Source organism: Colossoma macropomum, unplaced genomic scaffold (genome assembly GCF_904425465.1).
Source record: "Colossoma macropomum unplaced genomic scaffold, Colossoma_macropomum, whole genome shotgun sequence".
NCBI classification, from domain to species: domain Eukaryota; kingdom Metazoa; phylum Chordata; class Actinopteri; order Characiformes; family Serrasalmidae; genus Colossoma; species Colossoma macropomum.
The window spans coordinates 218,903-242,500 of NW_023495311.1; the positions used below are offsets into that span (position 1 = coordinate 218,903).

The 23,598-nt window shown below is 40.0% G+C and overlaps 1 protein-coding gene across 1 annotated transcript in view; it reads right to left on the minus strand.

Moving 5' to 3' along the window:
* Positions 1–598: 598 nt before the first annotated feature.
* Positions 599–23,598, minus strand: part of LOC118801719 (protein phosphatase 1 regulatory subunit 29) — a 25,792-nt gene continuing 2,792 nt past the window's right edge. Inside the window, exon 2 of the mRNA XM_036562084.1 lies at positions 599–3,559. Coding sequence (XP_036417977.1) covers positions 602–3,298 — 2,697 coding nt within the window. The 5' untranslated portion in view covers positions 3,299–3,559 and the 3' untranslated portion in view covers positions 599–601. The remainder of the gene's footprint in view (positions 3,560–23,598) is intronic.

Consider the following 23,598-nt stretch of genomic DNA (forward strand, 5'->3'; position numbering starts at 1 on the left):
CAAATACTATTGAAACGTAAATCTGGTCGCCACACGTGGGATCCCTGGAATATAGACGGAAAAGTCTGCTTTTGACAGCTTCATGGAAAATCAGCGCATCACTTCTCCCCTTCTTACTTCCACATGACTGGCTCACAAATGAATGCAGTGCCCTGTGAATCGTGTGGGAGTAGACATGCACACCCTCTCTCAGACTCAATGAGGACTCAGGCTACAAAGGTCTTGCTATTGACATAAACAAATTGAATACTAGGCAGATGTGATTATTTTATAACAAATGATATGCTCCCTGGAATATCTTCATTGAACATGAATATTATGAGAGTTGGTCTCTGCTTCTAAATGAATGCTACCATGGATTGGTGCTGTATTGTCATGCTTGCTCTCACCCTCTCTCTCTTCTATTCACTCCCTCACTCTGGCTTTTTGATGACTCATCCTGTACACAGACGGATCAAAACAACTTGTCGTCAGACCCTGACAAACTTAACTTTGCTTTGTACACAGCAGCCATCCCCTTGGCTGCTTTTCCACAGCAAATCATCAAGCTAATCAGGCAGCGCAGAAGGCCCATGCTTTAGAGTCTTCAGTGCCTCACAGCTCATAGCTTTTGCTGTGCTGATACACCCTTCCAGTAGTCGAGGATGTCATGCAAGTCCTCGCCCTTTGCAAACTGGACCTTCTTGCGCAGAGCGTTTCCGGCCGTGATGTAGCAGGACTCCTCGCGTGGGCCTTTTCTGTAGGGACGGAAGCGCTCCCAAATTCGCAGGGTGCTCTCGGAGGAATACTCTGGGCTGGACGAGTAGCCCGAGTAGTTGTGGTGGCGGGGCGAGAGCTGAGAGTAGGAAGCAGCGTCCCTCTTGGTACGTGATAAGGGTTTGAGGAAAGATGCCCTTTGGGCAGGGGAGTCATGGGAGCCCTCATAGTAGAGAGCAGGGACAGAGTGACGGTGCTCTGCACAGTGGTAGTCTGGATGTACCTCTAGATGCTGACCCATGCCATCCATGGTGCCTCCATCCATGTTACAGCCCCCACCGCCACCACCACTACTACCAACTAACGGCAGCCTCTCAAGGGGTTCTCCACAACCCACTGGGCTTCCCTTTTCAGGATAATGGCATGGATCAGGACTCCGAGGCTCAGGGACATCCAGGCTGTAAACACGGGCCTTTCCACCAGCAGGGCCACAGTGCTTTTTGGAAGAGCTGACAATAACAGCTGCATCTGCACTCATCTGTCTCTGGATAGGTCTCACTGCTGTAGCTGGTGGTGGGGGGCGATAAGGAGGTGACACGAAGCCACCTCCTGTGATCCCTGGCCTTTCAGATAGGGGACCTGTCAGGGGAAGAGGAGGAGGAGGAGGGATTTTTGGGGAGGGCATTACCTGGCAGGCCTCAGTGACACCAGTTGAGAGTGGAATGAGTCCCCGGGTCAAGGAAGAGGTACTGGTTGGTGGAGGTGAGGTGGGATTCCCACTTGTTGTAGTAGCAGAGGACACAGCGGTGGCTACAGAATCAAGCTTGAGGGCATCAATGCAGTTGTTGATGATCTGGTTGACCTTGTCAACTTCCATCGCAATAGTGGAGATCTCTGATGCTGATCCACGACCATCATCATCTGAGTCATCTCCAAGGTCACTTCCATCTTCCTCTCTGAGGTCTTCTGCTCTGACAGCCTGCATCACTCCATCTCTCCCTCTTTCTTCTACTCCTACTGAAGTCCTAATATCCATGTAGTTGCCCTTGCTTGCCATGGCCTCAGAGAAAGCAGTGGCCATCTTCTCTACTTGAGGGATGGAGGACAGTCGTGAAGAACTTGTGTTTGCAGAGCCATGGCCAAGCAAGCCTGAGCTGGAGGAGGAGGACATAGGCAGCTTGCCATGGTGGTGCTGGTGGTGGCTTTGTTCATGGAGCTTCTGTACTGCTGTTGGATCATTTGCAGCTGCTGCTGCCACCTCTGGTCCATAGCGCATCTCCAGGATGGTCTTCTTTACACAGATCGATTTCTCTTTCTCTTCCTGCCTTCGGCGCCGCCGCAAACAGTAATACACCAGGCCAAGAACAATCAGCATCCCGAACAAGCAGCCCACGATAGTCATGATGTAATGAGTCGTAGTGGAGGGGTTGGGCAGCATATCTGGGGTAGGAGCTCGAGTGGAGAAGTAAAGACATGTGTGATTAAAACGCTGTGAATTACGTATTGAAGCCACACAAAAGGTGTAGTTGGTGTTTGGTTTGAGCTTGTTGAGAGTAATCAGCTCCTTCTTGTTCTTCAGGTTCATCACGTCAGAAACATAGCTCTTGTTGTACTGTACAAGGATATACATCTTGCTGTAGGGCCGGGGTATTTGCACTAGTAAGGATGCCGAAGAAAGAGATACATGCTGAAGTTTGATGCTGGGGCTAAAGGAATTCTCAGAGGAGGATGAGGTTGTGGGCTGATGGTATGGCCCAAACATATCGGGGCCCATGCCCGAGGAATCAGAATCTGGTGGCAGTGAAGTCATCCCTGGAATAAACACTCCATCCCGGCACATGGAAGAGAGGATGTTACGAGCACTGCGACCATGTCCTCCAACAGGGCTCAGCAGCGGGTAGCCAAAAAGCTCCCGAGGAGTTTCGCACTGTAGCCGATCATAGGTGTGTGTGACATTGTTGAAGGCTTCCAGCCAGGTAAGGAAACTGTACAGCTCACATCCGCAGTGAAAAGGGTTCCCTGCCAGCTCACACACCATCAGCCTTGCCAACACAGTGAATGTGGATGGGTCTAACCGAGCCAGCTTGTTAGAAGACAGATCCAGACTGCTGAGGCTGGGACACTCCCAGAAGGCATTGGTGGCAATGACCTCAATCAGGTTGTGCTGCAAGAAGAGGCACTGCATGCGCCCCAGTCCTCGCAACATGCCTTCAGTCAGGTTGGTCAGTTTGTTGTATCCCAGTTGCAGGACTTGCAAGTTAGCTTGGGCAGCGAAAGCACCATCCTCAATGTAGGATATCTCATTCTTCGTGAGGTTGAGGTCTGTCAGATTGGTGAAGCGGCTGAGTGAGGAGAAGAAGACAGCCTTGAGCTTGTTTTCGTTGAGCCGCAAGTCATGCACAGTGTTGTTGATGTGCTGCGGGATTGTCTCATATGGTGGCTGGTTCTGGCTGCAGATGGCCAGCCATACATAGCCTTTGTCCCCCTCAATAAGCCAGCAGTCACCACTGACAGGAGTTGGTGCTGAAAATAGCAGGAAAAGAAAAGAAAGGGGGAGGAGGAGAGTACAAGGAGAGGAAAGGATGTACAACTTACTCTTCATGATGGGGGATAGTGGGAAGAGGGTAAGAAGATGGTAATTGTGGAGAAAGGGGAAAAGGTAGAGTCTGTAGACTGTACAAGAGCAGGCAGTCAGATCAGGTTTGAAAGTGGAACGGCGGGTCCTTTTCTGTGTAGTCACAGCCTTGTTATAGATTCTAACAGAGTCCCCATTTTATCTGATATTCCATAGGGCTGGAGTACTGACTGTCGCTTGGCTGCCACATAGCCTCCTCATGGGTCATTTGGATCTTGACTTGAGAATCTGTAGAGAGAAAGAATAAGGGCAAGTTTAAACAATATTCATCATACTCAGGTACAGGCTTTTAAAAGATCACACTTCTTTATTCATGTCTATAAAGCAGAATATGGAAGTATTAAGTTGTACAGAAATGCACCTCATGAATAAGGACTGCCCATTTACTATACAAATATTGATAGTCGCTCCAGTAACACCTGTTTACTGCCTCTGAGGGGCGGATTTACTGGCAATTTGCACTATCCCAAACCCTATTTCAGAATTAAAAACTGTTGCGGCTAAATAGGTGCAATGGCAAAATGGCACTTTAGTGCCCATAATAAGACCAATGGTGCGGTAGCTGCTCATTTGCACGTTTGCCTCATTGCATATGCCTTTATAGGAATACTGGGAGGAGATTAGTGAAGAGTTTTTCTAACAGTTTTATTTATTTTAGATGCAAAAAAAACATTCTGAGAATGCCTGCTGTGTCACGTTATTCTAATTTAATGAAGGAAATAAAAAGCCTAAAATAAAATTAGGAGCAGAAGCTTTAAGAATGATTTGACAAGTATTAAATGTTGAAACTTTTTATGGCTGTGCAATCCCTGCATTACTAAAGTTACTTGTTACTATCGTGCTGTGGCTTCTGGGATGTGTTGCAAGTAGCTAAGAGGTTACGCTCAGCATGAGCTGAAAATTTTATAGTTCCCAGACAAACAAGATGCACTGAGTGAGATTAAACAGGCATTTTACAATATCACTCAGCACAGAACTTAAATTCATCTCATCCCACCACCCAAAGATAAACAGATGTTACAAAATATGATGTCAACATATTCACTTCTATTGTCAAAAAACTGACTTATGTCACAAAAACAATAATAATCTTATTGTTAACGCTTGAAGGACAGCGTTCATCAGGCTACACGACACGTAAGCCTTTCATGACAACTGATATAAAGCTATATATTCCAACAATCTTCAACAGTCATAACACTTACTGAGGTGAAACTACATCCAAATTGACAAAAGCAGCCTTTATGACAACTTTTTGGAATAAACTTTTACAAACGTTTATATAAGTTTATGTCAGTCGTCATGAAATGCCAGAATAAAGCCAAGTTTAAGCAATATTCATTGTGCTCAGGTACAGGGTGTCTCTCAAATGCTGACCTTTTGTTAGGAGTCACAGTTGTATTTTCAAAAAAATAAAACATTTTCTCAAAGTATAATAATTTTTGATTTACTAAGTCAAAATCCTGAGAAAATCAGTCAAACTCACAGGGGTTTATCTTGCGCTGCTCATATGTTAATTATGAAGTTGCACCTGTGTTTATTTGCATGGATGTTCTTATTAGATAACCTCCTATACTGGCCGCCCCACCAGCACAAAGTGTCATTCGACTATCGGTAAAAGCGCCACTTTTAGTAAATCTTCCTTTTTTTACTGGTCTATATTTGAAATCTAGACAATTCTACATTCTAAATCATAACAAGCTCTCACTGTGCTTTTCATAAACTTCTGAAATCTTGTATTTGATTGGATTATCCTGAACAAATGTACCGATGTTTTTAAAGAAATTACAAAGAAATCAATTAATACCTTTCTCAAAGAAACAAATGCCACATAAGCTAGATCTCCCCTTCGACTTTGACTTGCCCTAATCATTTCAGGATGCGTTGTGCCAGGTGAGTCAGACAAGGTGTCTGCAAAACTGAGCTCATTCATCTTTCTATGCCACCTATGTTTCATGCTGGGCTCCAGAATTCAGGAGGACTTTCAGACATGACAGACATCATCAATCATGAAACTGTACAAGAGGTCATTTCCACAGTCATATACGAACACACCCCCGTCTACCCGAGTTTGATTTGCATGCAGTTATAAATCAGAGATAAATATCCATAGAGCAAGGGATTCAAATGCTCTTGTATTGTGCCAAGTTCCGTTATCCTCTGGGCGAGGCAGAAACTGGAAACCATTTCAGGACTAAACAGCCTCAAATCCATCACTCTATCCACATTCCAGTGGAGACTTAGCTCTTTTAATTCTCATCAAGCTTCAAGTCCCAGTTGTACTTCAGCAGCATTCCATATTTAGAATGTGATGTCAGTTCAGCAGTTAAGCTGAATTAAGTTAAATAAGTGCTGTGGGTATGCAGTGCAGCTGATACTGTAAAACTGGTTCAGCTCTGGGTTGTTCTGTTGTGAGTGCAAGTCCAAGGTCATTGAAGTATCTTCTAATACAACGACATCTCCTTGTCTTTCTCTCTCTCTCTCTTATTAAGAATATATATGCTGAAAGCTATCCAGATCAGTCTAGAGACTAATGAAAATTCTCTATCCTCTTCTGACAATAAACAGTAAATATTTCCAAATGCCTTTACCAGGACAGAGAGTGCAAACCAGACCTGAACCCAAAAGAAACAGTCTGAAATTGACCAAGAGAAACTCTACATTCCTAATGATAACATCTGTTAAGTTACCATGTAATGGCAATGATGGCAGCTGTCATCAGATCATCAATACACAAAACATAAAAATAAAAATAGCCCAATAATCAACTGAAAATTAAGATTAAATTCCACTTAAACAAATGCTTTCAACAATGAATGCTTTTGAACAGTCACAAAAGCTTTTATGTTTGTTTGTTTGTTCTTCCTAGATGAACTGGATTTGTGCTGTTTAAGTTAATTAAAATAGGAAGGAAAAAGAAAGCAGGGAGTAAAACTAAAGTAAAGCAAATATAGGATACAATGTGTTGCAAAAGTAAGGCTAAATCAGGGTGAATGCGGGGTAAAATGCGTTAAAGGAGTAAAACTAAAGACGGGTAAATGCAGGGTAAAATGCATTAAAGGAATAAAACTAAAGCAGACTGAATGCAGGGTAAAATGCGTTAAAGGAGTAAAACTAAAGACGGGTAAATGCAGGGTAAAATGCATTAAAGGAATAAAACTAAAGCAGACTGAATGCAGGGTAAAAAGCATTAGGGGAGTAAAACTAAAGCAGACTGAATGCAGGGTAAAAAGCATTAGGGGAGTAAAACTAAAGCAGGGTGAATGCAGGGTAAGATGCATTAAAGGAGTAAAACCAAATTTAGGGTGAATGCAGGATAAAATGCTTTTGTGGAGTAAAACTAAAGCAGGGTGAATGCAGGGTAAAAAGCATTAAAGGAGTAAAACTAAAGGAGGATGAATGCAGGGTAAAATGCATTAGAGGAGTAAAACTAAAGCAGGGTGAATGCAGGGTAAAATGCATTAGAGGAGTAAAACTAAAGCAGGGTGAATGCAGGAGAAAATGCATTAAAGGAGTAACACTAAAGCAGGACATGTGGATTGCAATGCATTAAAGTAGTAACACTAAAGCAGGGTGAATGCAGGGTAAAATGCATTAAAGTAGTAACACTAAAGCAGGACATGTGGATTGCAATGCATTAAAGTAGTAACACTAAAGCAGGGTGAATGCAGGGTAAAATGCATTAAAGTAGTAACACTAAAGCAGGGTGAATGCAGGGTAAAATGCATTAAAGTAGTAACACTAAAGCAGGGTGAATGCAGGGTAAAATGCATTAAAGTAGTAACACTAAAGCAGGGTGAATGCAGGGTAAAATGCATTAAAGTAGTAACACTAAAGCAGGGTGAATGCAGGGTAAAATGCATTAAAGTAGTAACACTAAAGCAGGGTGAATGCAGGGTAAAATGCATTAAAGGAGTAACACTAAAGCAGGGTGAATGCAGGGTAAAATGCATTAAAGGAGTAACACTAAAGCAGGGTCAATGCAGGGTAAAATGCAGGGTAAAAAAGGTGGGAGAAATTAACATGAAATTTGAACCCAACTACAGCTTGGCAGATATTAGAGAAACTGCCCAACCCGACTGAATGGGACATAAATATTCAAGTCCCATCAAGTTTGGACAAATCCTTCAAGCTCTAACTGTCAGTATCCACCTCTCTCTCTTCCCTCTTTCCCTCTTTCTCTCCATCGTTTCCTCTCTTTGTCTTCAGCCCATCAGAGATGTGATCTGGTTTGCTGCTCCACATTCTGAGGCCCAGAGGAAGCTTTAATTAGGGCCGGGGCTCAGATAGATAGGGAGGTGCATTCCAATGAGAGAGGGTAAAGACTGAAACAGAGCGAGAGAGAGGGAGAGAGAGAGAGTGCGGAAGAGACGGGGGCGTGAAAGGCGAAAAAAAGGAATAATTACGCCTTCATCACTACTGTAGGGTTTCAACGTGCGTTTTGATTTGAAATATCGATTTGATCGTTCCCGCATTGAAAGGTTTACCAGCCCATTTCATTTCCATATAAAAAGCACTTTGGAGCAGCCTCGCTCCCACCGAGTGTTTTCAGTGCAACAGAACATTTGATCCAATCTTGGAGAGTGCTCTTGCAGAGAGTGCCAATTACAATTGATTACTGTCTCTCTAGGACCGTTACTTAATTAGTTATGATGAGCTTCTTTGAATTCAATATCACATCCACTCTAAGTCATAATGATCTGTACTCACCGAATAGACTCAATTACGTGCAGGTAGGCAAATGTAACACTGCCAGTTTTCCAAAAAAGCCTATTTTTCCTCATTTTAACGCTGATTCTTCCTCTGTTGTGCCTTTGTGTAAAATGCTTACCAGGCCTATGTGGGCGATTTGGCACACAGTAATGTGAAAAGACAGTAAGCAGTCTCATATAATAAGAGAGTATATGAGGGCCACAGTATATACCGCGCCTCATATCTTATTGCCAGCTGTATTAACACGTTCTGGGAGTGTAATGCGAGGACCGTTTGCTGTACCTCTGTAATATATGTGGTGCGTGGGCACGCAGCGCTGCAAACATTTCCATTATAACTGCTGTGGGCTCGGCCGCTTCTATTGTGCTTATGTTCCATAAATCAAAGGCATGTATTTATCTCTATTAACTCCTGCAAACTACAGCTTGCATAACCAATGCTTTTTGCTAGTTGACCAGTTATTCATTTATCATAGAGGTCATTTATGTTCCAAACATCAGTGTCAAGTATATTAGTGACTAGTGCGCTAGTGGCAGATGCTTGAATTTGAGGTGGCTGTGTATGGGTTTAGTTGTGGGCCTTTTTCAGTCTTATCTTGTTCAGTGTGCAGTGGAGATGTTTTGATCTTTTATGAAGTATTTCCAGACTAACATGTCAAGCTTGGCTAAGAAAAATGCTTTCTGGTCTTATGTGTTCACTACTGTCTCTGCAGCCGCTAATTTTTTAATTAAATTGAGCTACTAGCCAAATAGTGGACCTATTAGTGAACTAGTGGACATATTAACCTACTAGTGGACCTATTAGCTCTTTAATGGAAATATCAGTGGACTAGTGGATATATTAGTCAACAAATGGGTATATTAGCTAAATAGTTGACTAGTGGGTATATTAGTCAAGTAATGGGCGTATTAGTGGACTAGTTAACCAACTAAAGTATATTATTAGCTCACTAGTTGTCATATTAGCCAACTAATGTACATATTATTGGACTAGTGGGTATATTAGTCAAGTAATGGGCGGATTAGTGGACTAGTGGACATATTAGTAGATTAATGGAAATATTGGCCAAGTAATGGCTATATTAGCCAAATAGTGAACATATTAGAGGACTAGTGAGTATATTAGTCAACTACTGGATGTATTAGTGGACTAGTTAGCCAACTAAAGCATATTATGAGCTGACTAGTTGATATATTAGGCAACTAATGTTCACATTGGTGGACCAGAGGATATATTAGCTGACTAGTGGACATATTATTTTAACATGTGGAAGTGTTAGTGGAGTAGTGGAGATATTGCTAAACTAGTAGACTAGTATAAACTGAAAGGATATATAAGTTGAGTAGTTGAGTATGGTGAATAATTTATTAGCCAACAAGTGGATATTGTAGTCGACTAGTGAACATATTAGTAGACAAGTGGATATATTAGTTAATAGTGAATATATTAGTTGACTGGCCAGCATAGTAGTAGTGGATTACAGGATTGTTTTAGTTGCCTAGTGGACATATTAGTTGACTACAGCATATATGAACTGACCGATAGATATATTAGCCAGGCAGTGTACATACTAGTCAACTACTGTATTCCAGAATATATTAGTCTGCTAGTGGATATTTTAGTCATGTAGTCTAGGAAACCCCTACAGCAAGCACACACAGAGAAAAGTTTCAGTTGTTCTCGTTTTTGAAACTTCCTCAGGGCAAAAACTTTGGACCAGTTTTCCGTTGCTGTATTGCACTGTTAGAGAAGGAGGACGATGTGTGTGAGCCGAGCGAGCCAGAGAGAGGTAGACTAGAGAGAGAAACTCAGATTAGACTAAGAATTGGTCATCGTGACATTTGCTTCAGCTGCAAAGCTGCCGAGGTTTCAAACGGAGTGGTCATTAGAGCTGTGACCCCTAAGTCTTGCCCAAACTCCACTGGTCACTATGGGTCAGCAGTGAGGCACAGTGAGCAGTCATTCTACCACAACACCGCACCAGGCAGGTCATGACCTCATCAGTTCTACTGACCGTGCCGGATGGGGTCGAGTCACTGCAGTGACAGTGAAGCTGCAGCAGAGAGCTGCGGCCGGGTCTCTTGTGGTTGCAAGTTACAGCGCAACTGCCAAACGTCAGCAGAAGCTGGCTTACAGCCATAACTCCAGAAAAAACTAATTTTCAGTTTCCCCCCATTACACCAAATGTAGTCAATCAGGCATGATAGGTGAGGTTTGCTTCGTTCATTTTGTACCAGATCTGCAAGGCTAATGTAACTAACAAGTAATGGAAGCTTATACCCCTCTGATTAGCATTGTGCTAACAGCATGTTTAAATCATCTTAGACTCACCTCAAAACATGCTGAGTTGTTACGTAACCTCAAATAGACTTGCTAGACTGCTAGACAAAAAAGAACAACAATGGCAAAACAAAGAAGCTGCTTGTGCTTTCAGGACAATGGACTGACCACTCCAGAGTCCAGACCTCCACATCACTGTATGTGTTTGGGATTATTAGACTGTGAGAAGCAGAAAGTGCAACCAAATGCTAACACTGAACTTTGGAGGTGTGGCTGCAGATTGTTTTGAAAAGCCGAAAGTAGGTCTCCTGTAAAGAGTGGAAGCTGTAATAAAGGTAAAAAAATAAAATAAAACAAAATAATAATAATAAAAAAATATTTTATATATATATATATAGTTGTGTTATATACATACAGTGTTATACATTGTTGTGTTTTATATATATATACAGTTGTGGAGGCTTCTGTGTAATTTTCTGTTAAATATGTTTTCTGCTTTTTTTTCATAGTTTCAATGGCCATTTTCACCAAGCACTTTATTAGGAACACTATACTAATACTGGATAGGGCTTCTTTTTGCTCTCAATACAGATGTTGGAAACATTCCTTTGAGATTCTGGTCCATGTTGACATGATTGCCTCATTGAATTCCTGCAGATTTGTCATGCTGTGAATCTCCCGTTGTACCACATCACAAAGATGTTCTAATGGATTCAGACTTGGTGACTGTGACTGGGAAGGCCTCTAAAGAACACTGTCTGCTTTGTGACATGGTGCATTATCATGCTGGAAGTAATCATTAGAAGATGGTAAATTGTGGCCATGAAGGGATACACATGGTCAGCAACAATACTCAAACAGGCTGTGGCCTTCAAGCCATGATTGATCGGTATTAACAGGCTCAAAGTATTCCAAGAAAACATTCCCCACACGATTACACAACCTCCAGCAGCCTGAACTGTTGATACAAGGCAGGTTGGGTTCATAGATTCATGCTGTTGGTGTCAAATTCTAACCCTGCCATCTGTGTGCCTCAGTGGAAATTGAGATTCATCAGATCAGGTTGTTTTTTCAGTCTTCAGCTGTCCAGTTTTGGTGAGCCTGTGCCCACTGCAGCCTCAGCTTTCTGTTCTTTACTGACAGAAGTGGAATACATGGTGCTGTTGTAGCCCATCCACCTCAATGTTCGACATGTTGTGCATTCTGAGATGATTTTCTGCTCATCACAGTTGTACAGAGTGGTTATCTGAGTTACTGTAGCTCATCAACAAGGCATTTCTGTACACAGAACTGCTGCTCAGTGGATGATTTTTCTTTATTGCACCATTCTGAGCAAAATCTATAGACTGTTGTGTGTCAAAATCCCAGGAGATCAGCAGTTACAGAAATACTCAAACCAGCCCATCTGGCACTAATAATCAAAATCACAATTTTTCCACATTATGGTTGATATGAATGTTACCTAAAATATAAATATATATATATATATATATATATATATATATATATATTTGGCTTAAATAAATGATAGAAGCCTGTAAATCAGTAGACAGGTTGAGTGCACATTCTATATCTAGAGTAACATACTGTGATCTACTCTCAGCTAAAGGCCACTGTGATCTCTCCATCTCCTCTGAGTCCAATCTGGACATGGAGAATGGGAGTGAGTTAGTGAGAGAGAGAGCCATAGAGAAAGAAAGAGACTGAGAGAGAGAGAGAGAGAGATGCTCTTTGAACTGTGGGTGAAGAGCTGTGTGAGTGAATGGTATTTGTGCTGCTCTGTGGGGAGGGTTCTGTTCAGGACTAAAAGCGCTAACAGCAACACACTGTAAACACGACCTGAACACACTCTGCAACATTTCATCACTCTACGCACACACACACACACAAACACACACACACACACACACACGCACACACACACACACACACTTAACCACATTCTACTGCCTTTCAAACCCAGGGCATTAACTGAGACAATAAAATCTAAATATATATAAAATCATCATTTACAGGGTACTTTCTAACCCAGGTCTCAAACCCTGACCCCTACATTGACACTTAATAATACTAATTAATATTAAATAATGCTAATACTAATAATACTAATACTACTCATAATATTTTATAATATAACTTTTTTTTTTTTGCTTTTTTTTAAAGATTTATCATGACTTAAATTTTTGGCCACCTTGGACCATTTATTGTTAAAACTGTGTTGAATGATCAGCAGTTTTATTTCACTGCAAAGGAGGATTATTTTATCTTTACCTAAATATCTAATTCTGCTGTGGAGCCACAACAGGGCAGTAAAAGAGCTGCATGTTGCTGACCCAATAGGAAACATCGGAGCTCTGTTGCTGTCCATGGTGCTGAAATCACTGCTGTTTCCACCTGAACCTTAACCTACAGTTTAATTGTATAGCAGCATGTAATTACAGAGTAACCTGATAATACACATATATAAATATACATCTCTCTCTTTTTTCACTCTCTCTCTATCTCTCTCTCTCTCTGTCTTTCTCTACTTCTTATTCTCTCTCCCTCTCCACTTTCTCTCTTTCTTTCTCTTTGCTATAGTTCTACACTGTGGATTTGAGTTGGATCTGTTTTCCACCTTCTGTCATGGATAAGCCATGGTTGATGGCATTGTTCATAATTCTTTGTTTTTTTTTTCCAATTTTACTGGTCTTTCCCGGTTTATCTGTCTACTGATGAATACTTCGGCATGGGGGTTACCAACACCCAAGACAATGTTGTCTTTCAGTATAAAAGGAAGGGAAAATGTTGAGTATTTGGGGTGAAATCTTTTTCATCTGGTGAAATTTAAAATCACTGAAATGTATTTCTAGTTAAAACTACTCAGGGGAAAAAAACAGATTTCAAGCTTTTTTATCCTTACACTGCTTCTATATGTAGGGTGGTATGCTGTCAATAGTAGACTGTATATTCCATTGTTATCAATGGAGCAGTGACAGAAAACAAGACTGAACTTCAAGAGTTCAGTTTTCCTAACTTTTGCCATTGACTGTGGAATAAACCAGATGCTGATTTTTGTGGGGGAGCTATGGATGCCAAATGTCTCATTGTTGTAGTCCAGGTGAGCCCACTAAGAGCACAGAGCATCCTCCTGCCTTTTTCCACCATAAATAAACAAGATACTAGAGATGAAATGGTATTAAAACTTTATTATCACAATTATAGTGATCAAAAAAAAATATCAAAGTTATCAGTATTATCACAGTTTTGATAAATGTGCTGAAAATGCTCAAAAACTACTAATACATAAGGATGTTATAATAATAACAGCTGCACAATTTAAGATGAAATGGGGAATTTGGCAAGAAGCTGGCAAATAGGAACCTGACTTCAGCTTCGTAGTTTTAATGCTGGTAGTATTTTTGATAAGGTGATTGAAGCTATTGAGGAGATTTATGTATGGAGGGACCTATGAATATGTGCTACAGTGGGACATTATTGCACAATTCATCACAATACATTCGTTATAAAGTAGTGGGTGGCGGTCATGAAGATGAATCATAAGATTTGAAGTGCATGTTCTCCAGATTCAGATTGACCATGTTCAATCTGAGTCTGCACTCAAATCATAATATGACCACACTTCAGACTCAACCCTCTCAGAAGGCTGGAAAACCCCTGGAGCGCTGTCACCGGCTTCCACCATGTTTACACTCACACAAAACAAACCCATGTTGCATATTGCACCTACATGCCTGTGTCTGGGAGACGGTTGCTAAATTGGTTGATGCTGGACTGTATTTAATGTGAGTTTTTCAAAGTGCAGTAATCAACCATGGTTTCAGAATTCCAGACATTTTTTCAAATCATCTGGAATTTTACTGTGGTTTATCGTTAAACTGGTAACATGTACACTGCTAAACCTCTCTTCTGATCATTTTGTTGGTAACTCTGTCACCTTGCCATAGTTCGTGCCATTAGTCACATGCTACTGTAAGATACGGAACGTGTAACACCAACATGCAGGGTTTGACTGGCCATCAGGAGGACTGAGGCAAATCCTGGTGGGCTGCTAAGTGTGTCGGGCATGTTTGTTGCCAGGGGGGGTCACTATGGTGGTAGTGGGCTGGTCTAGACAAAAGTCCAGAGCTGAACTTGCCAGTCCAGTCCTGACAACATGTAAACACAGCAGTATATTTTGATGCATTCTAAAACTTGGAAATCTGTTGGATCTGTCGCCCACATTCTCTCACACATGAGCCATGATTGATGACATGGTCTGTAATAATTTTGTCTGAATTTCACTGAAAATTTCAGTTCAGTATGGTTTAGATCCCAAGGCCTTCTGTCTAAGCCTCTACCAACAAATACACAGGCTTTGGTTTGCCATCATTTGGGACAATGTTGGCTTCCAACCAAAAAAGATTTTGGAATATTTTGGGTGATTTTGTTAAAGGATGTGCAATACAGTGCACTGGAATGCATTCTCTGATAAAAGTTATCAGAAGAAAAGAATATATTAGACACTCTGTGATAGTTTTATAATTTGACACTTTCTAAATCTGTTTAAGTATCAGTGGAGACAATGAATCCTGAATACCTGTATTAGAAACCTGTATTTTGGTTGTTGTTTAGTAAGAAACTGAAGGAATTCTTTATCCTGATTGTAGTGTTTTATGGAAAAATTAACTTTTAGGGTGTGAGGTGAATGTTTTGTGGGGGTCCGAGCACTTCTGAGGCCGGGGGAGAAATCCAGGCTGTTGGAAGAAGTGAGTGGAGCAGGGTGAGCAAATCAGGTCGTGGCGCCCCATCATGCCTTGCTAGAGGACACACAGTGTGACCCAGTTCTCATTAGCGGCACGTCTCAGGTGATTAAACCGTATAAAAAAGAGAGGAACGTCCCAAATCCTGCATTTAACCACGCAGGAGAGCGCCTAGAGTACATTACTGCCCTCCACCTGCACCCAGACACTCACACAGACGGAGCTCTTCACCTCCTGAGGCCTGCGCGTCCAGACTCTCACTGCCCTTCAACAGCACAGCACTGGAAAAAATGGCTCATGATATGTTACATTAACACTATTGCTTTCTGTAAGTTTACTTTGTTTTGGCAGTTATTGTGTTCATATCAATTAATTGTATTCAGGTGCAACACTGTAATTGTGTCAGTGTTTCAGTGGACTTTATACTGTCACCACAAATAAGCAGAGATATTTTTACAGCGAGCTTTTGTTTACACACACATGATGTGTACACACATCACTCCTATACAGATTAAAACCATGTTAACTTAGGCTAGTGTATGCCTGCAGTTCTGTCTCCTATTGTTTGTAATTTGATATTTCATAAAAAATAAAAATTATCTCTCCAAAGTTTTATGTACATATTACTGTGTAAAGCAGTTGGAGATTTTGTAATAAAATCTAAGGTGCTACATAAATAAAATTTATTATTATTATTATTATTATTATTATTATTATTATGTGGGTTCTTCTACTGCTATGATGTCAAGCTTGACACAAAAGATGAACCAATTTTTGCTATATGGAACCCTTTTCAAAAAGATTCTATATAGAACTATATATATATAATACATTTCCTCATGAATCTGAAGAACCTTCCACGCAAAGAACCCTTTGATCATGCAAAGGGTTCTTTTAGAGTTCATGGCTCTATATAGAACCATTTTCTTTACCAAAGAACCCTTGAAGAACCATCTTTTTCGAGAGAGTAGTACTGTTAAGGAGGCAGACGTGCTGTCCGTAAAGGAGTGGCCCAGTCTTACCTGATCTTTAACCCTTTAATCTGGAGGCATATAAACCTGTAATTAATGCCCATTATTATTCTTTTTATTATTATTATTAAGGGGGCAAAGGGGGTGCTGTCTATAATAGAATGGACCAGTCCCACCTGAACTTTAAACCTCTTATCCTGGAGGTGTGCTAATCTGTTATTATATTACATTATTGTTTGTTATTATTATTATTATTATTATTATTATTAAAGAGGCAGAAGGGGTGCTGCCTGTAATGGAATCAATCAATCAATCAACCTTTATGTAAACTCAGAGTACACTGAGGGAGACCCTCATTTACAATGTAGCTGAGCCAATACAGAGATCAGGGACTGAGAAGTTAAATAATAAAAACATACCAAATGCTAAAAAGTAATAATAATCATAATAGTAAATAAAAAATAAATCAATAAACCATTAAAATTACAACATTATAGTAACTTTATAAATAAACCAAAATAAGAATAAATAAAAATAATGAAATAAAATAAAATCAAAATAAAAGACATAAAACATAGCTCGGCAAAATAAATAAAAACAGAATAATAAAAATAAGACAATAACTAAAAACATGCCATAAATCTCTTTAAAGTGAACTAAAATCATGTAGAACAGTGTCAGGCTGATTGGAGGGGGTTAAAGACTAAAAGTTTAAAATGTGACCCCAGAGAGCGAAGCTTTAGAGATTCCTGTAATAAATTCCAGCTCGCTGGTGCTGCAGCTAAAAAGCAGATTTTCCCCAGTTCAGTAAAAGCTCTCGGCACCTGAAGCGTAATCCAATCACTGGAACGAGTCTGAAATGCATTATTTACACTGAGCATTTCTGGGATGTATGATGGCATATGGCCAGTAAGAGCTTTACAGATAAAGAGAAGTCAGTGTGTCTCCCGACGCACAGACAGAGATGACCAGCCCACCTTTTCATATAGTACACAGTGATGAGTCTGTAGGGGTCAGCAGTAATGAATCTTACAGCAGAGTGGAGTACAGAGTCTAGAGATTTCAGAGTAGTAAAACATACTTTGTTTCGATACATGAAGCCAAGTTTTTGCCTCAGTTTACATGTAAGCATGTTAATATGTTGTTTAAAATGGTGTCAGTGACTTTTTCAATGCCAGACCCCTTCAGGGTTGTGATTTTAAGAGTGTTAAGACCAATGTTAGAGGCTCTGGAAAACAGCATAAATTTAGTTTTCTCAACATTTAAGACTAGTTTATGATTGTAAAAGGCAGACTGTGAGACATTAAAAGAAAAGTTTATCCACTGCAGTACCAATATAGTCAGCTGAGCAGTACAAGATGGTGTCATCGGCATATAAACATACCTTACAACCAACAATTGAGGTGGCAATGGCATTAATATAAATATTAAATAATACTGGTCTGAGGATTGAACCTTGAGGCACCCCCTTAGTTACCGGTAGTAGCTCTGATTTACTTTGCCCCAGGGCCACATATTGCTGTCTATTGGACAAATAATTTCTAACCATTTCGTAGCTGTGTGGTCAAAACCAATATTTTGAACACCACACAAGGGTTTATTTATCTATTTTATCAATCAGAATTTCCAGTATCCCAGACCCATCTCAAAATTATCATGCTTAGCCAAAATCTTAGAAACCTTAGTGAATGATAAACTCCAGACATTTCTTCATAGAAATTCAGTCTTGTCTAACTACCAATCTGGTTTTAGAGAAAAGCACAGCACTGTCTCTGCTGCTACTCCTATCTTAGATGATCTTTTCAGTAAAATCGAGAGAATGTGCAGTCATTTTTATTGATCTCTCCAAAGTCTTTGATACAGTTGATCACTCGCTACTTTGAAAAAATCTACAACATATTGGCTTTGACCACATAGCTATCAACTGGAATGTGTGGCCCTGTGACAAAGTAAATCAGAGCTACTACCGGTAACTAAGGGGGTGCCTCAAGGTTCAATCCATGGATCCCCAGTATTATTTAATATCTATATTAATGACATTGCCACCTCAATTGTTGATTGCAAGGTACATTTATATGCCAGTGATACTTTATATTGATACTGGCCACTTGTGTGTCGTAGATGTTGCACACTTCTGAGCAATGAGGTGAAGTCAGAAAGTAAGGATAAGGGTACTGAGACAGAGGCATGATGGTCCTCTTGAACTACAGCTCTGATGATACACTGCGGTCTCTTCCCTCAGAGCCTCCTTGTCTCTGAATTTCTGGCTGAGAGGCACTAAAGACACTGCAGCTAGACAGATAATGCCCAGTAATCTCAGTATATCGTTCCTCTGGCCTTTTCACCAGACTCAATGGGGTCGCCTTCGAGCCCTGTATCAAGCACAGGCCCATATGCTTACGTATCAGTTCATTTTTTAATCATCCTATCCTATTATCTCCTATAAGCAGTGAAGAGAGGAGAAGAAAAAGGGAGAGAACTATTAGAACCACTTTTTATGAAGTCCTAAAGCACCTATAGGCATGTTCATACAGTCCAGCTGCAGGGATTAAAGTATTAAAGGTATAGTTCATGAACAATGGCATCATCAAAAAGCATGAAGGTCAGAATAAGCCAACGCTTGGATTAAATTACGCTGCAAATGGGACTTCTGTGCTGAAAATCCCTTTTTAGTGTCAGACAAAGCTTAATCTGCGCTACGGAAACTTAAAGCACACCGACCACTTCGAAAATCAACAAAGTGCTGGAACGCCGCGAGTGTCCAAAGCAGCCGGCGGCTGTTTTTTTTTTTCTTTTATGTCTCTCTAGAAGCTGTTACTGTGAATTAGACATGCAGTCTCATGCAAAAGTTTGAACACTCCCAGTCAAATGAGACGGTTTGTTGTTTATCTAAGTGAAAATAACTTCTCTTCAGGGAACAAACAAACATGGCACATTTCTACAATGTTAGCACACAGTTTCTATTTTTTTGCAGAGTTTAACCAAAAAAAAAACAAAAACATAAACTTAACTTTTGCACAGGCCATATTTATGAAACAGTAATTATAAAATCTGCTTATTTTTTATTTATCTCTTTTTTTCACTCAGAAAATCAACAAAATGTCATTTGGGAGGTAACCCACTGGGAATGAGGCCTCATTTACAGTGGGGCCCTGTGAGATTTACAATAAAATACAAAACACACAGTTAAATGAAAATTAAAGAATATTTCAGTTAAAATTAAGAACAGGCTTAATGCAGTCATGTCAAATTAATAACACATTAACACGTTCAAGTATTAACGTCACTATATTGTTTGACCCTTCAGCTCATCTGTAGGAGTGCAGGCTGAAGCCCATGATAGATAGTTACTATGACAGATAGAATCCATGACTGTAGCCCTCGCCTTCAAATACAGCCTTTAAAAGAAAAGATTAATTCACACAAAATCTACAGTTTGCAAAATAAAATGACTGAAATTTTAAATCTCATAGATGAAATATTTCACTCATAAAATACAATTTTCTAATAAATGAAACTGTTGCATGAATGTGCTACCTTGCAGCCAGCTGATTTAAAGTAAAATATTATTCTTAGTGTTGTATTTTTACCCGTCTTAAATTTCAGCTCAGTTCAGTCATTCTGTAACAGTTAAACTCAGAAATTTAAGATGGAATTTACACTAAAAAATAACAGCCAACTGGAACACGGTCTTAAAATTTTGCAAGGGTACATGAATTAAACAAGAAACCGATGATGTGGCCAGACATTTGGTGTGAAGTGACCCATTTAACATTTTTTGACATCAAAACAAACACTCAAATCTGTTTATAAAGAATGGAAATAGATGTAAATAAAATTAATTATATGAAGTTTGTTATTGGTAGAAATAACTGCAACCTCTTTATGTTTACATATACAATCTTATGTAAAAGTGATGACCTCTATAGGGAACATATCTTATAAACACTTTTAGACTATATTCCTGCTGAAGTGAATTAGAGACGGAGCTGTCTGATCTCTGTTGCTGCCCGTGGTGCTGAAATTATTGCTGTTGCCCTGAATCTTCTCACACTGAACCTATAGTTTCATTGTGTAATTGCAGGGTGCAGCATCTACTTCGGTAACCTGATGAAGTCTCTGACAGCAGCAATTTAGCTGTCAAACTGTATTCAGTAACTTAATTGCATGTGCAATATCATGTATGTAATAATTAATCCAAAGTGCTGGCATGTATACAATGTGTGTCTTGGTGCTCGTGCAGAAAGTCAATGGGAGTTAGAACAGTATTGTTCTACATTACAGTATTAAAGTGATAGTTCATACAAAAATCACATTTACCCAGTCTTCCCCCTTAAATGTTAGCTGATTGGCCAAGAAATGTTTGGTGTCTGATGTTTGCTTCTTTAGTTTTAGCACTGGAGCTATAAGGCTAATGCAGCTAAGCAGTGGAAGCTTATACCCCGCCAAATAGCCCTATGCTAACTAGATGTCTATCCTGCTCATGCCTGTGGTTTCTGACACTGCTAAACACACACAAAATACATTAGCATGGCTAAAAACAGTCATAGCAACTTACCGTTCTTTGGTTTTATTATTCTATGCTTTTTGATACTGTATTTACAGTTTCTGAGCTAGAAACATGAAACTTGCATGGTGGAACGGATTGCATGTACAGTTGTAGTACAGCAATCATATTTTTTTCCAGAGGGAATGTAAAGTATGATAAAATTCAAATCTAATGGCCTCAAATGATGTCGCAAAGGGCATTTCTAACACTGCCCCTCATAGACAGCCCAGCAACACCTTAGCAACTACCTGGGATATCATAGCAATGGCCTAGCACCATCTTAGCAACTGTCTGGAATTCCATAGCTATGGCCTTGCCACTCCTCAGTAACCACCTGGGATATCATAGCAACAGTCTAGCAACACCTTAGTAACTACCTGGAATACCACACCAATGATCTTGCTGCAAATTAGCAACTACCTCAGATAACATAGCAATGGCCTCACAATACCTTTGCAACCACCTGGGATAACACAGCAATGGCCAAGCAGCTCCTTAGTAACCACCTGGGATACCACATTAACACCCTAGCAACTCCTTAGTAACCACCTGGGATACCATAGCAACAGCCTAGCAACACCTCAGCAACCACCTGGGATACCATAGCAAGGGCTTAGCAACATCTTAACAACCAACTGAAATACCAAAGCAATGGTCTAGAACCATGTTACCAACTGTCTGGAATTCCATAATAGTAGCATCGCCACTCCTTAGTAAACACCTGGGATACCACAGCAACAGTCTAGCAACACCTTAGCAACCGCCCAGGATACCATAGCAATAAACCATAAATTAGCAACCACCTCAGATAACATAGCAATGGCCTCACAATATCTTTGCAACCACCTGGGATAACACAGCAATGGCCAAGCGGCTCCTTAGTAACCACCTTGGATACCATAGTAACATCCTACCAACTCCTTAGTAACCACCTGGGATACCATATCAACATGCTACCAACTCTTTAGTAACCACCTGGGATACCATATCAACATGCTACCAACTCCTTAGTAACCACCTTGGATACCATAGTAACATCCTACCAACTCCTTAGTAACCACCTGGGATACCATATCAACATGCTACCAACTCCTTAGTAACTACGTGGGAATACCCTAGCAATGACCTCACCACAAATTAGTCACCACCTCAGATAACATAACAATGGCCTAGCAACATCTTAACAACTACCTGGCTTAACCTACCAACTACCTTAGTTACTACCTGGAATTTAATAGAAACCTTCTCATCATTCTTTCAAAAGATTTATTTATATTTCAAATGCAAACATAAATGTTATGTTTATTTTATTATCAAAACATTTCTGTCACGATCACGATCATAGGTCATTGTACCTGAACAGACTGCTTGGTGTTTTTCAGTGGATTGGATGTACGGTTTTCACACAGCCTTTATGTGAAGATGTTTTAAATATCTAAATGTCACACAAGATACCTCTAACACTGATACTTATACAGTATACACATGTAATTACATAGTAACTGCACAGTAATTACATAGTACTTAGTACAGTTTGGAGCGCAGGGGCACTGTATACATTTAGGTGAACTATCATTTGAAGGCTGAGACAGAGTGGTGGGTGGTGTATATTGTGCTGCTGTAGGTTTGGCTGCACTGTGACAGTGACATATAGCTTCCCTCTGCACAGCCGCCACACACTGCCCTAACCCTGCCTTATACACCCGCCACTAACAAGATAAGCCCCCCCCCACACACACACACACACACTCACACCAGCATGCACAAATAGACTCGACTTGGACTTTTATAAACCTCACAATCAATTAGAACTTCATACATTCATTAAGATATACTGACTTATACTAACCCTTACAATATAACTCTAAAGTATTTAGTACTGACATCATTAATATTAGAAATAATTGCTAGCATTATTATATTATAACTAGAGTTATGGGGAGAACTATTTATTTATTTGCCACAGTTGTCGTTTTTTCACTTGAAGCTGAACACAAAATAAACTAAGGCACTTAATACATTGTATTGTTTTTGTATTGTATTGTACTTTACTGTAGGTGGTGTTCATAAAGCTACATAACATTTGTAAAGGCTTATTCTGAGAGGCATAATCTGCAATAAAGGCTGCTTTTGTCAACGTTGATGTCAAGTTGATGTAGTTGCAACATACAGCCTGTATGGATATAATGTATTTGTGCTTTTTGGAACCAATCAGAAGTTTGGTTTTCATACAGGTATCATTCAGAGATTTTTCCCCATAGGAATGAATAACAAGAAATGCAAAATCTCCAGTGTAACTACCACTGGTGATGTTATAACGGGTGCTGCTACCCCCATCAGTAGGCCAAGAAAGACTGATTTAAACTATTTGCACCCAGCCCTCTGCCTATCACAGTGTAATTACATTATTACTACTAAATCAGTTTAACTATTGTCTACAGATCACTTCAAGCATCATTTAGATATTAAACAAACATCAAACAAGTATTAGCATCTTTGTAACACTATTTCTGGCTTCTTTGTAACTTCAGTGGCATCTTTGTTATGTGTCATATTTTTGCAAACATGCAGGCATTTTTGTAACTATTTCATAAATAAACTATGCTTATCTTAGTATAGTGTTTTGCCATTTTAAATACCATCACAATCAGTCATTTTTGTATACTGAGGTCAATGATGAGTTGATGATGAATTAATGAGTGGGCTTTTAAACTGTGTGCTGATAACAAGCCTGGTGGTCTTTAGCCCAGAGGACACAGTGTTTCCAAAAAGAATAACAAATTTTGATTCTTTGAACCACAGAACACTTTTCCACTTTGCCTCAGTCCATCTCAAATGAGCGCAGGCCCAGAGAAGTTGGCAGCGTTTCTGGGTCCTGTTTATATAAGGTTTCTTCTTTGCATAGTAGAGTTTTAACTTGCATTTTAGGATGCAGTGATGAACTGTGTTCACAGACAGTGGTTTTCAGAAGAGCTTCTTAGCCCATGCAGTGATTTCCACTACAGATTCATG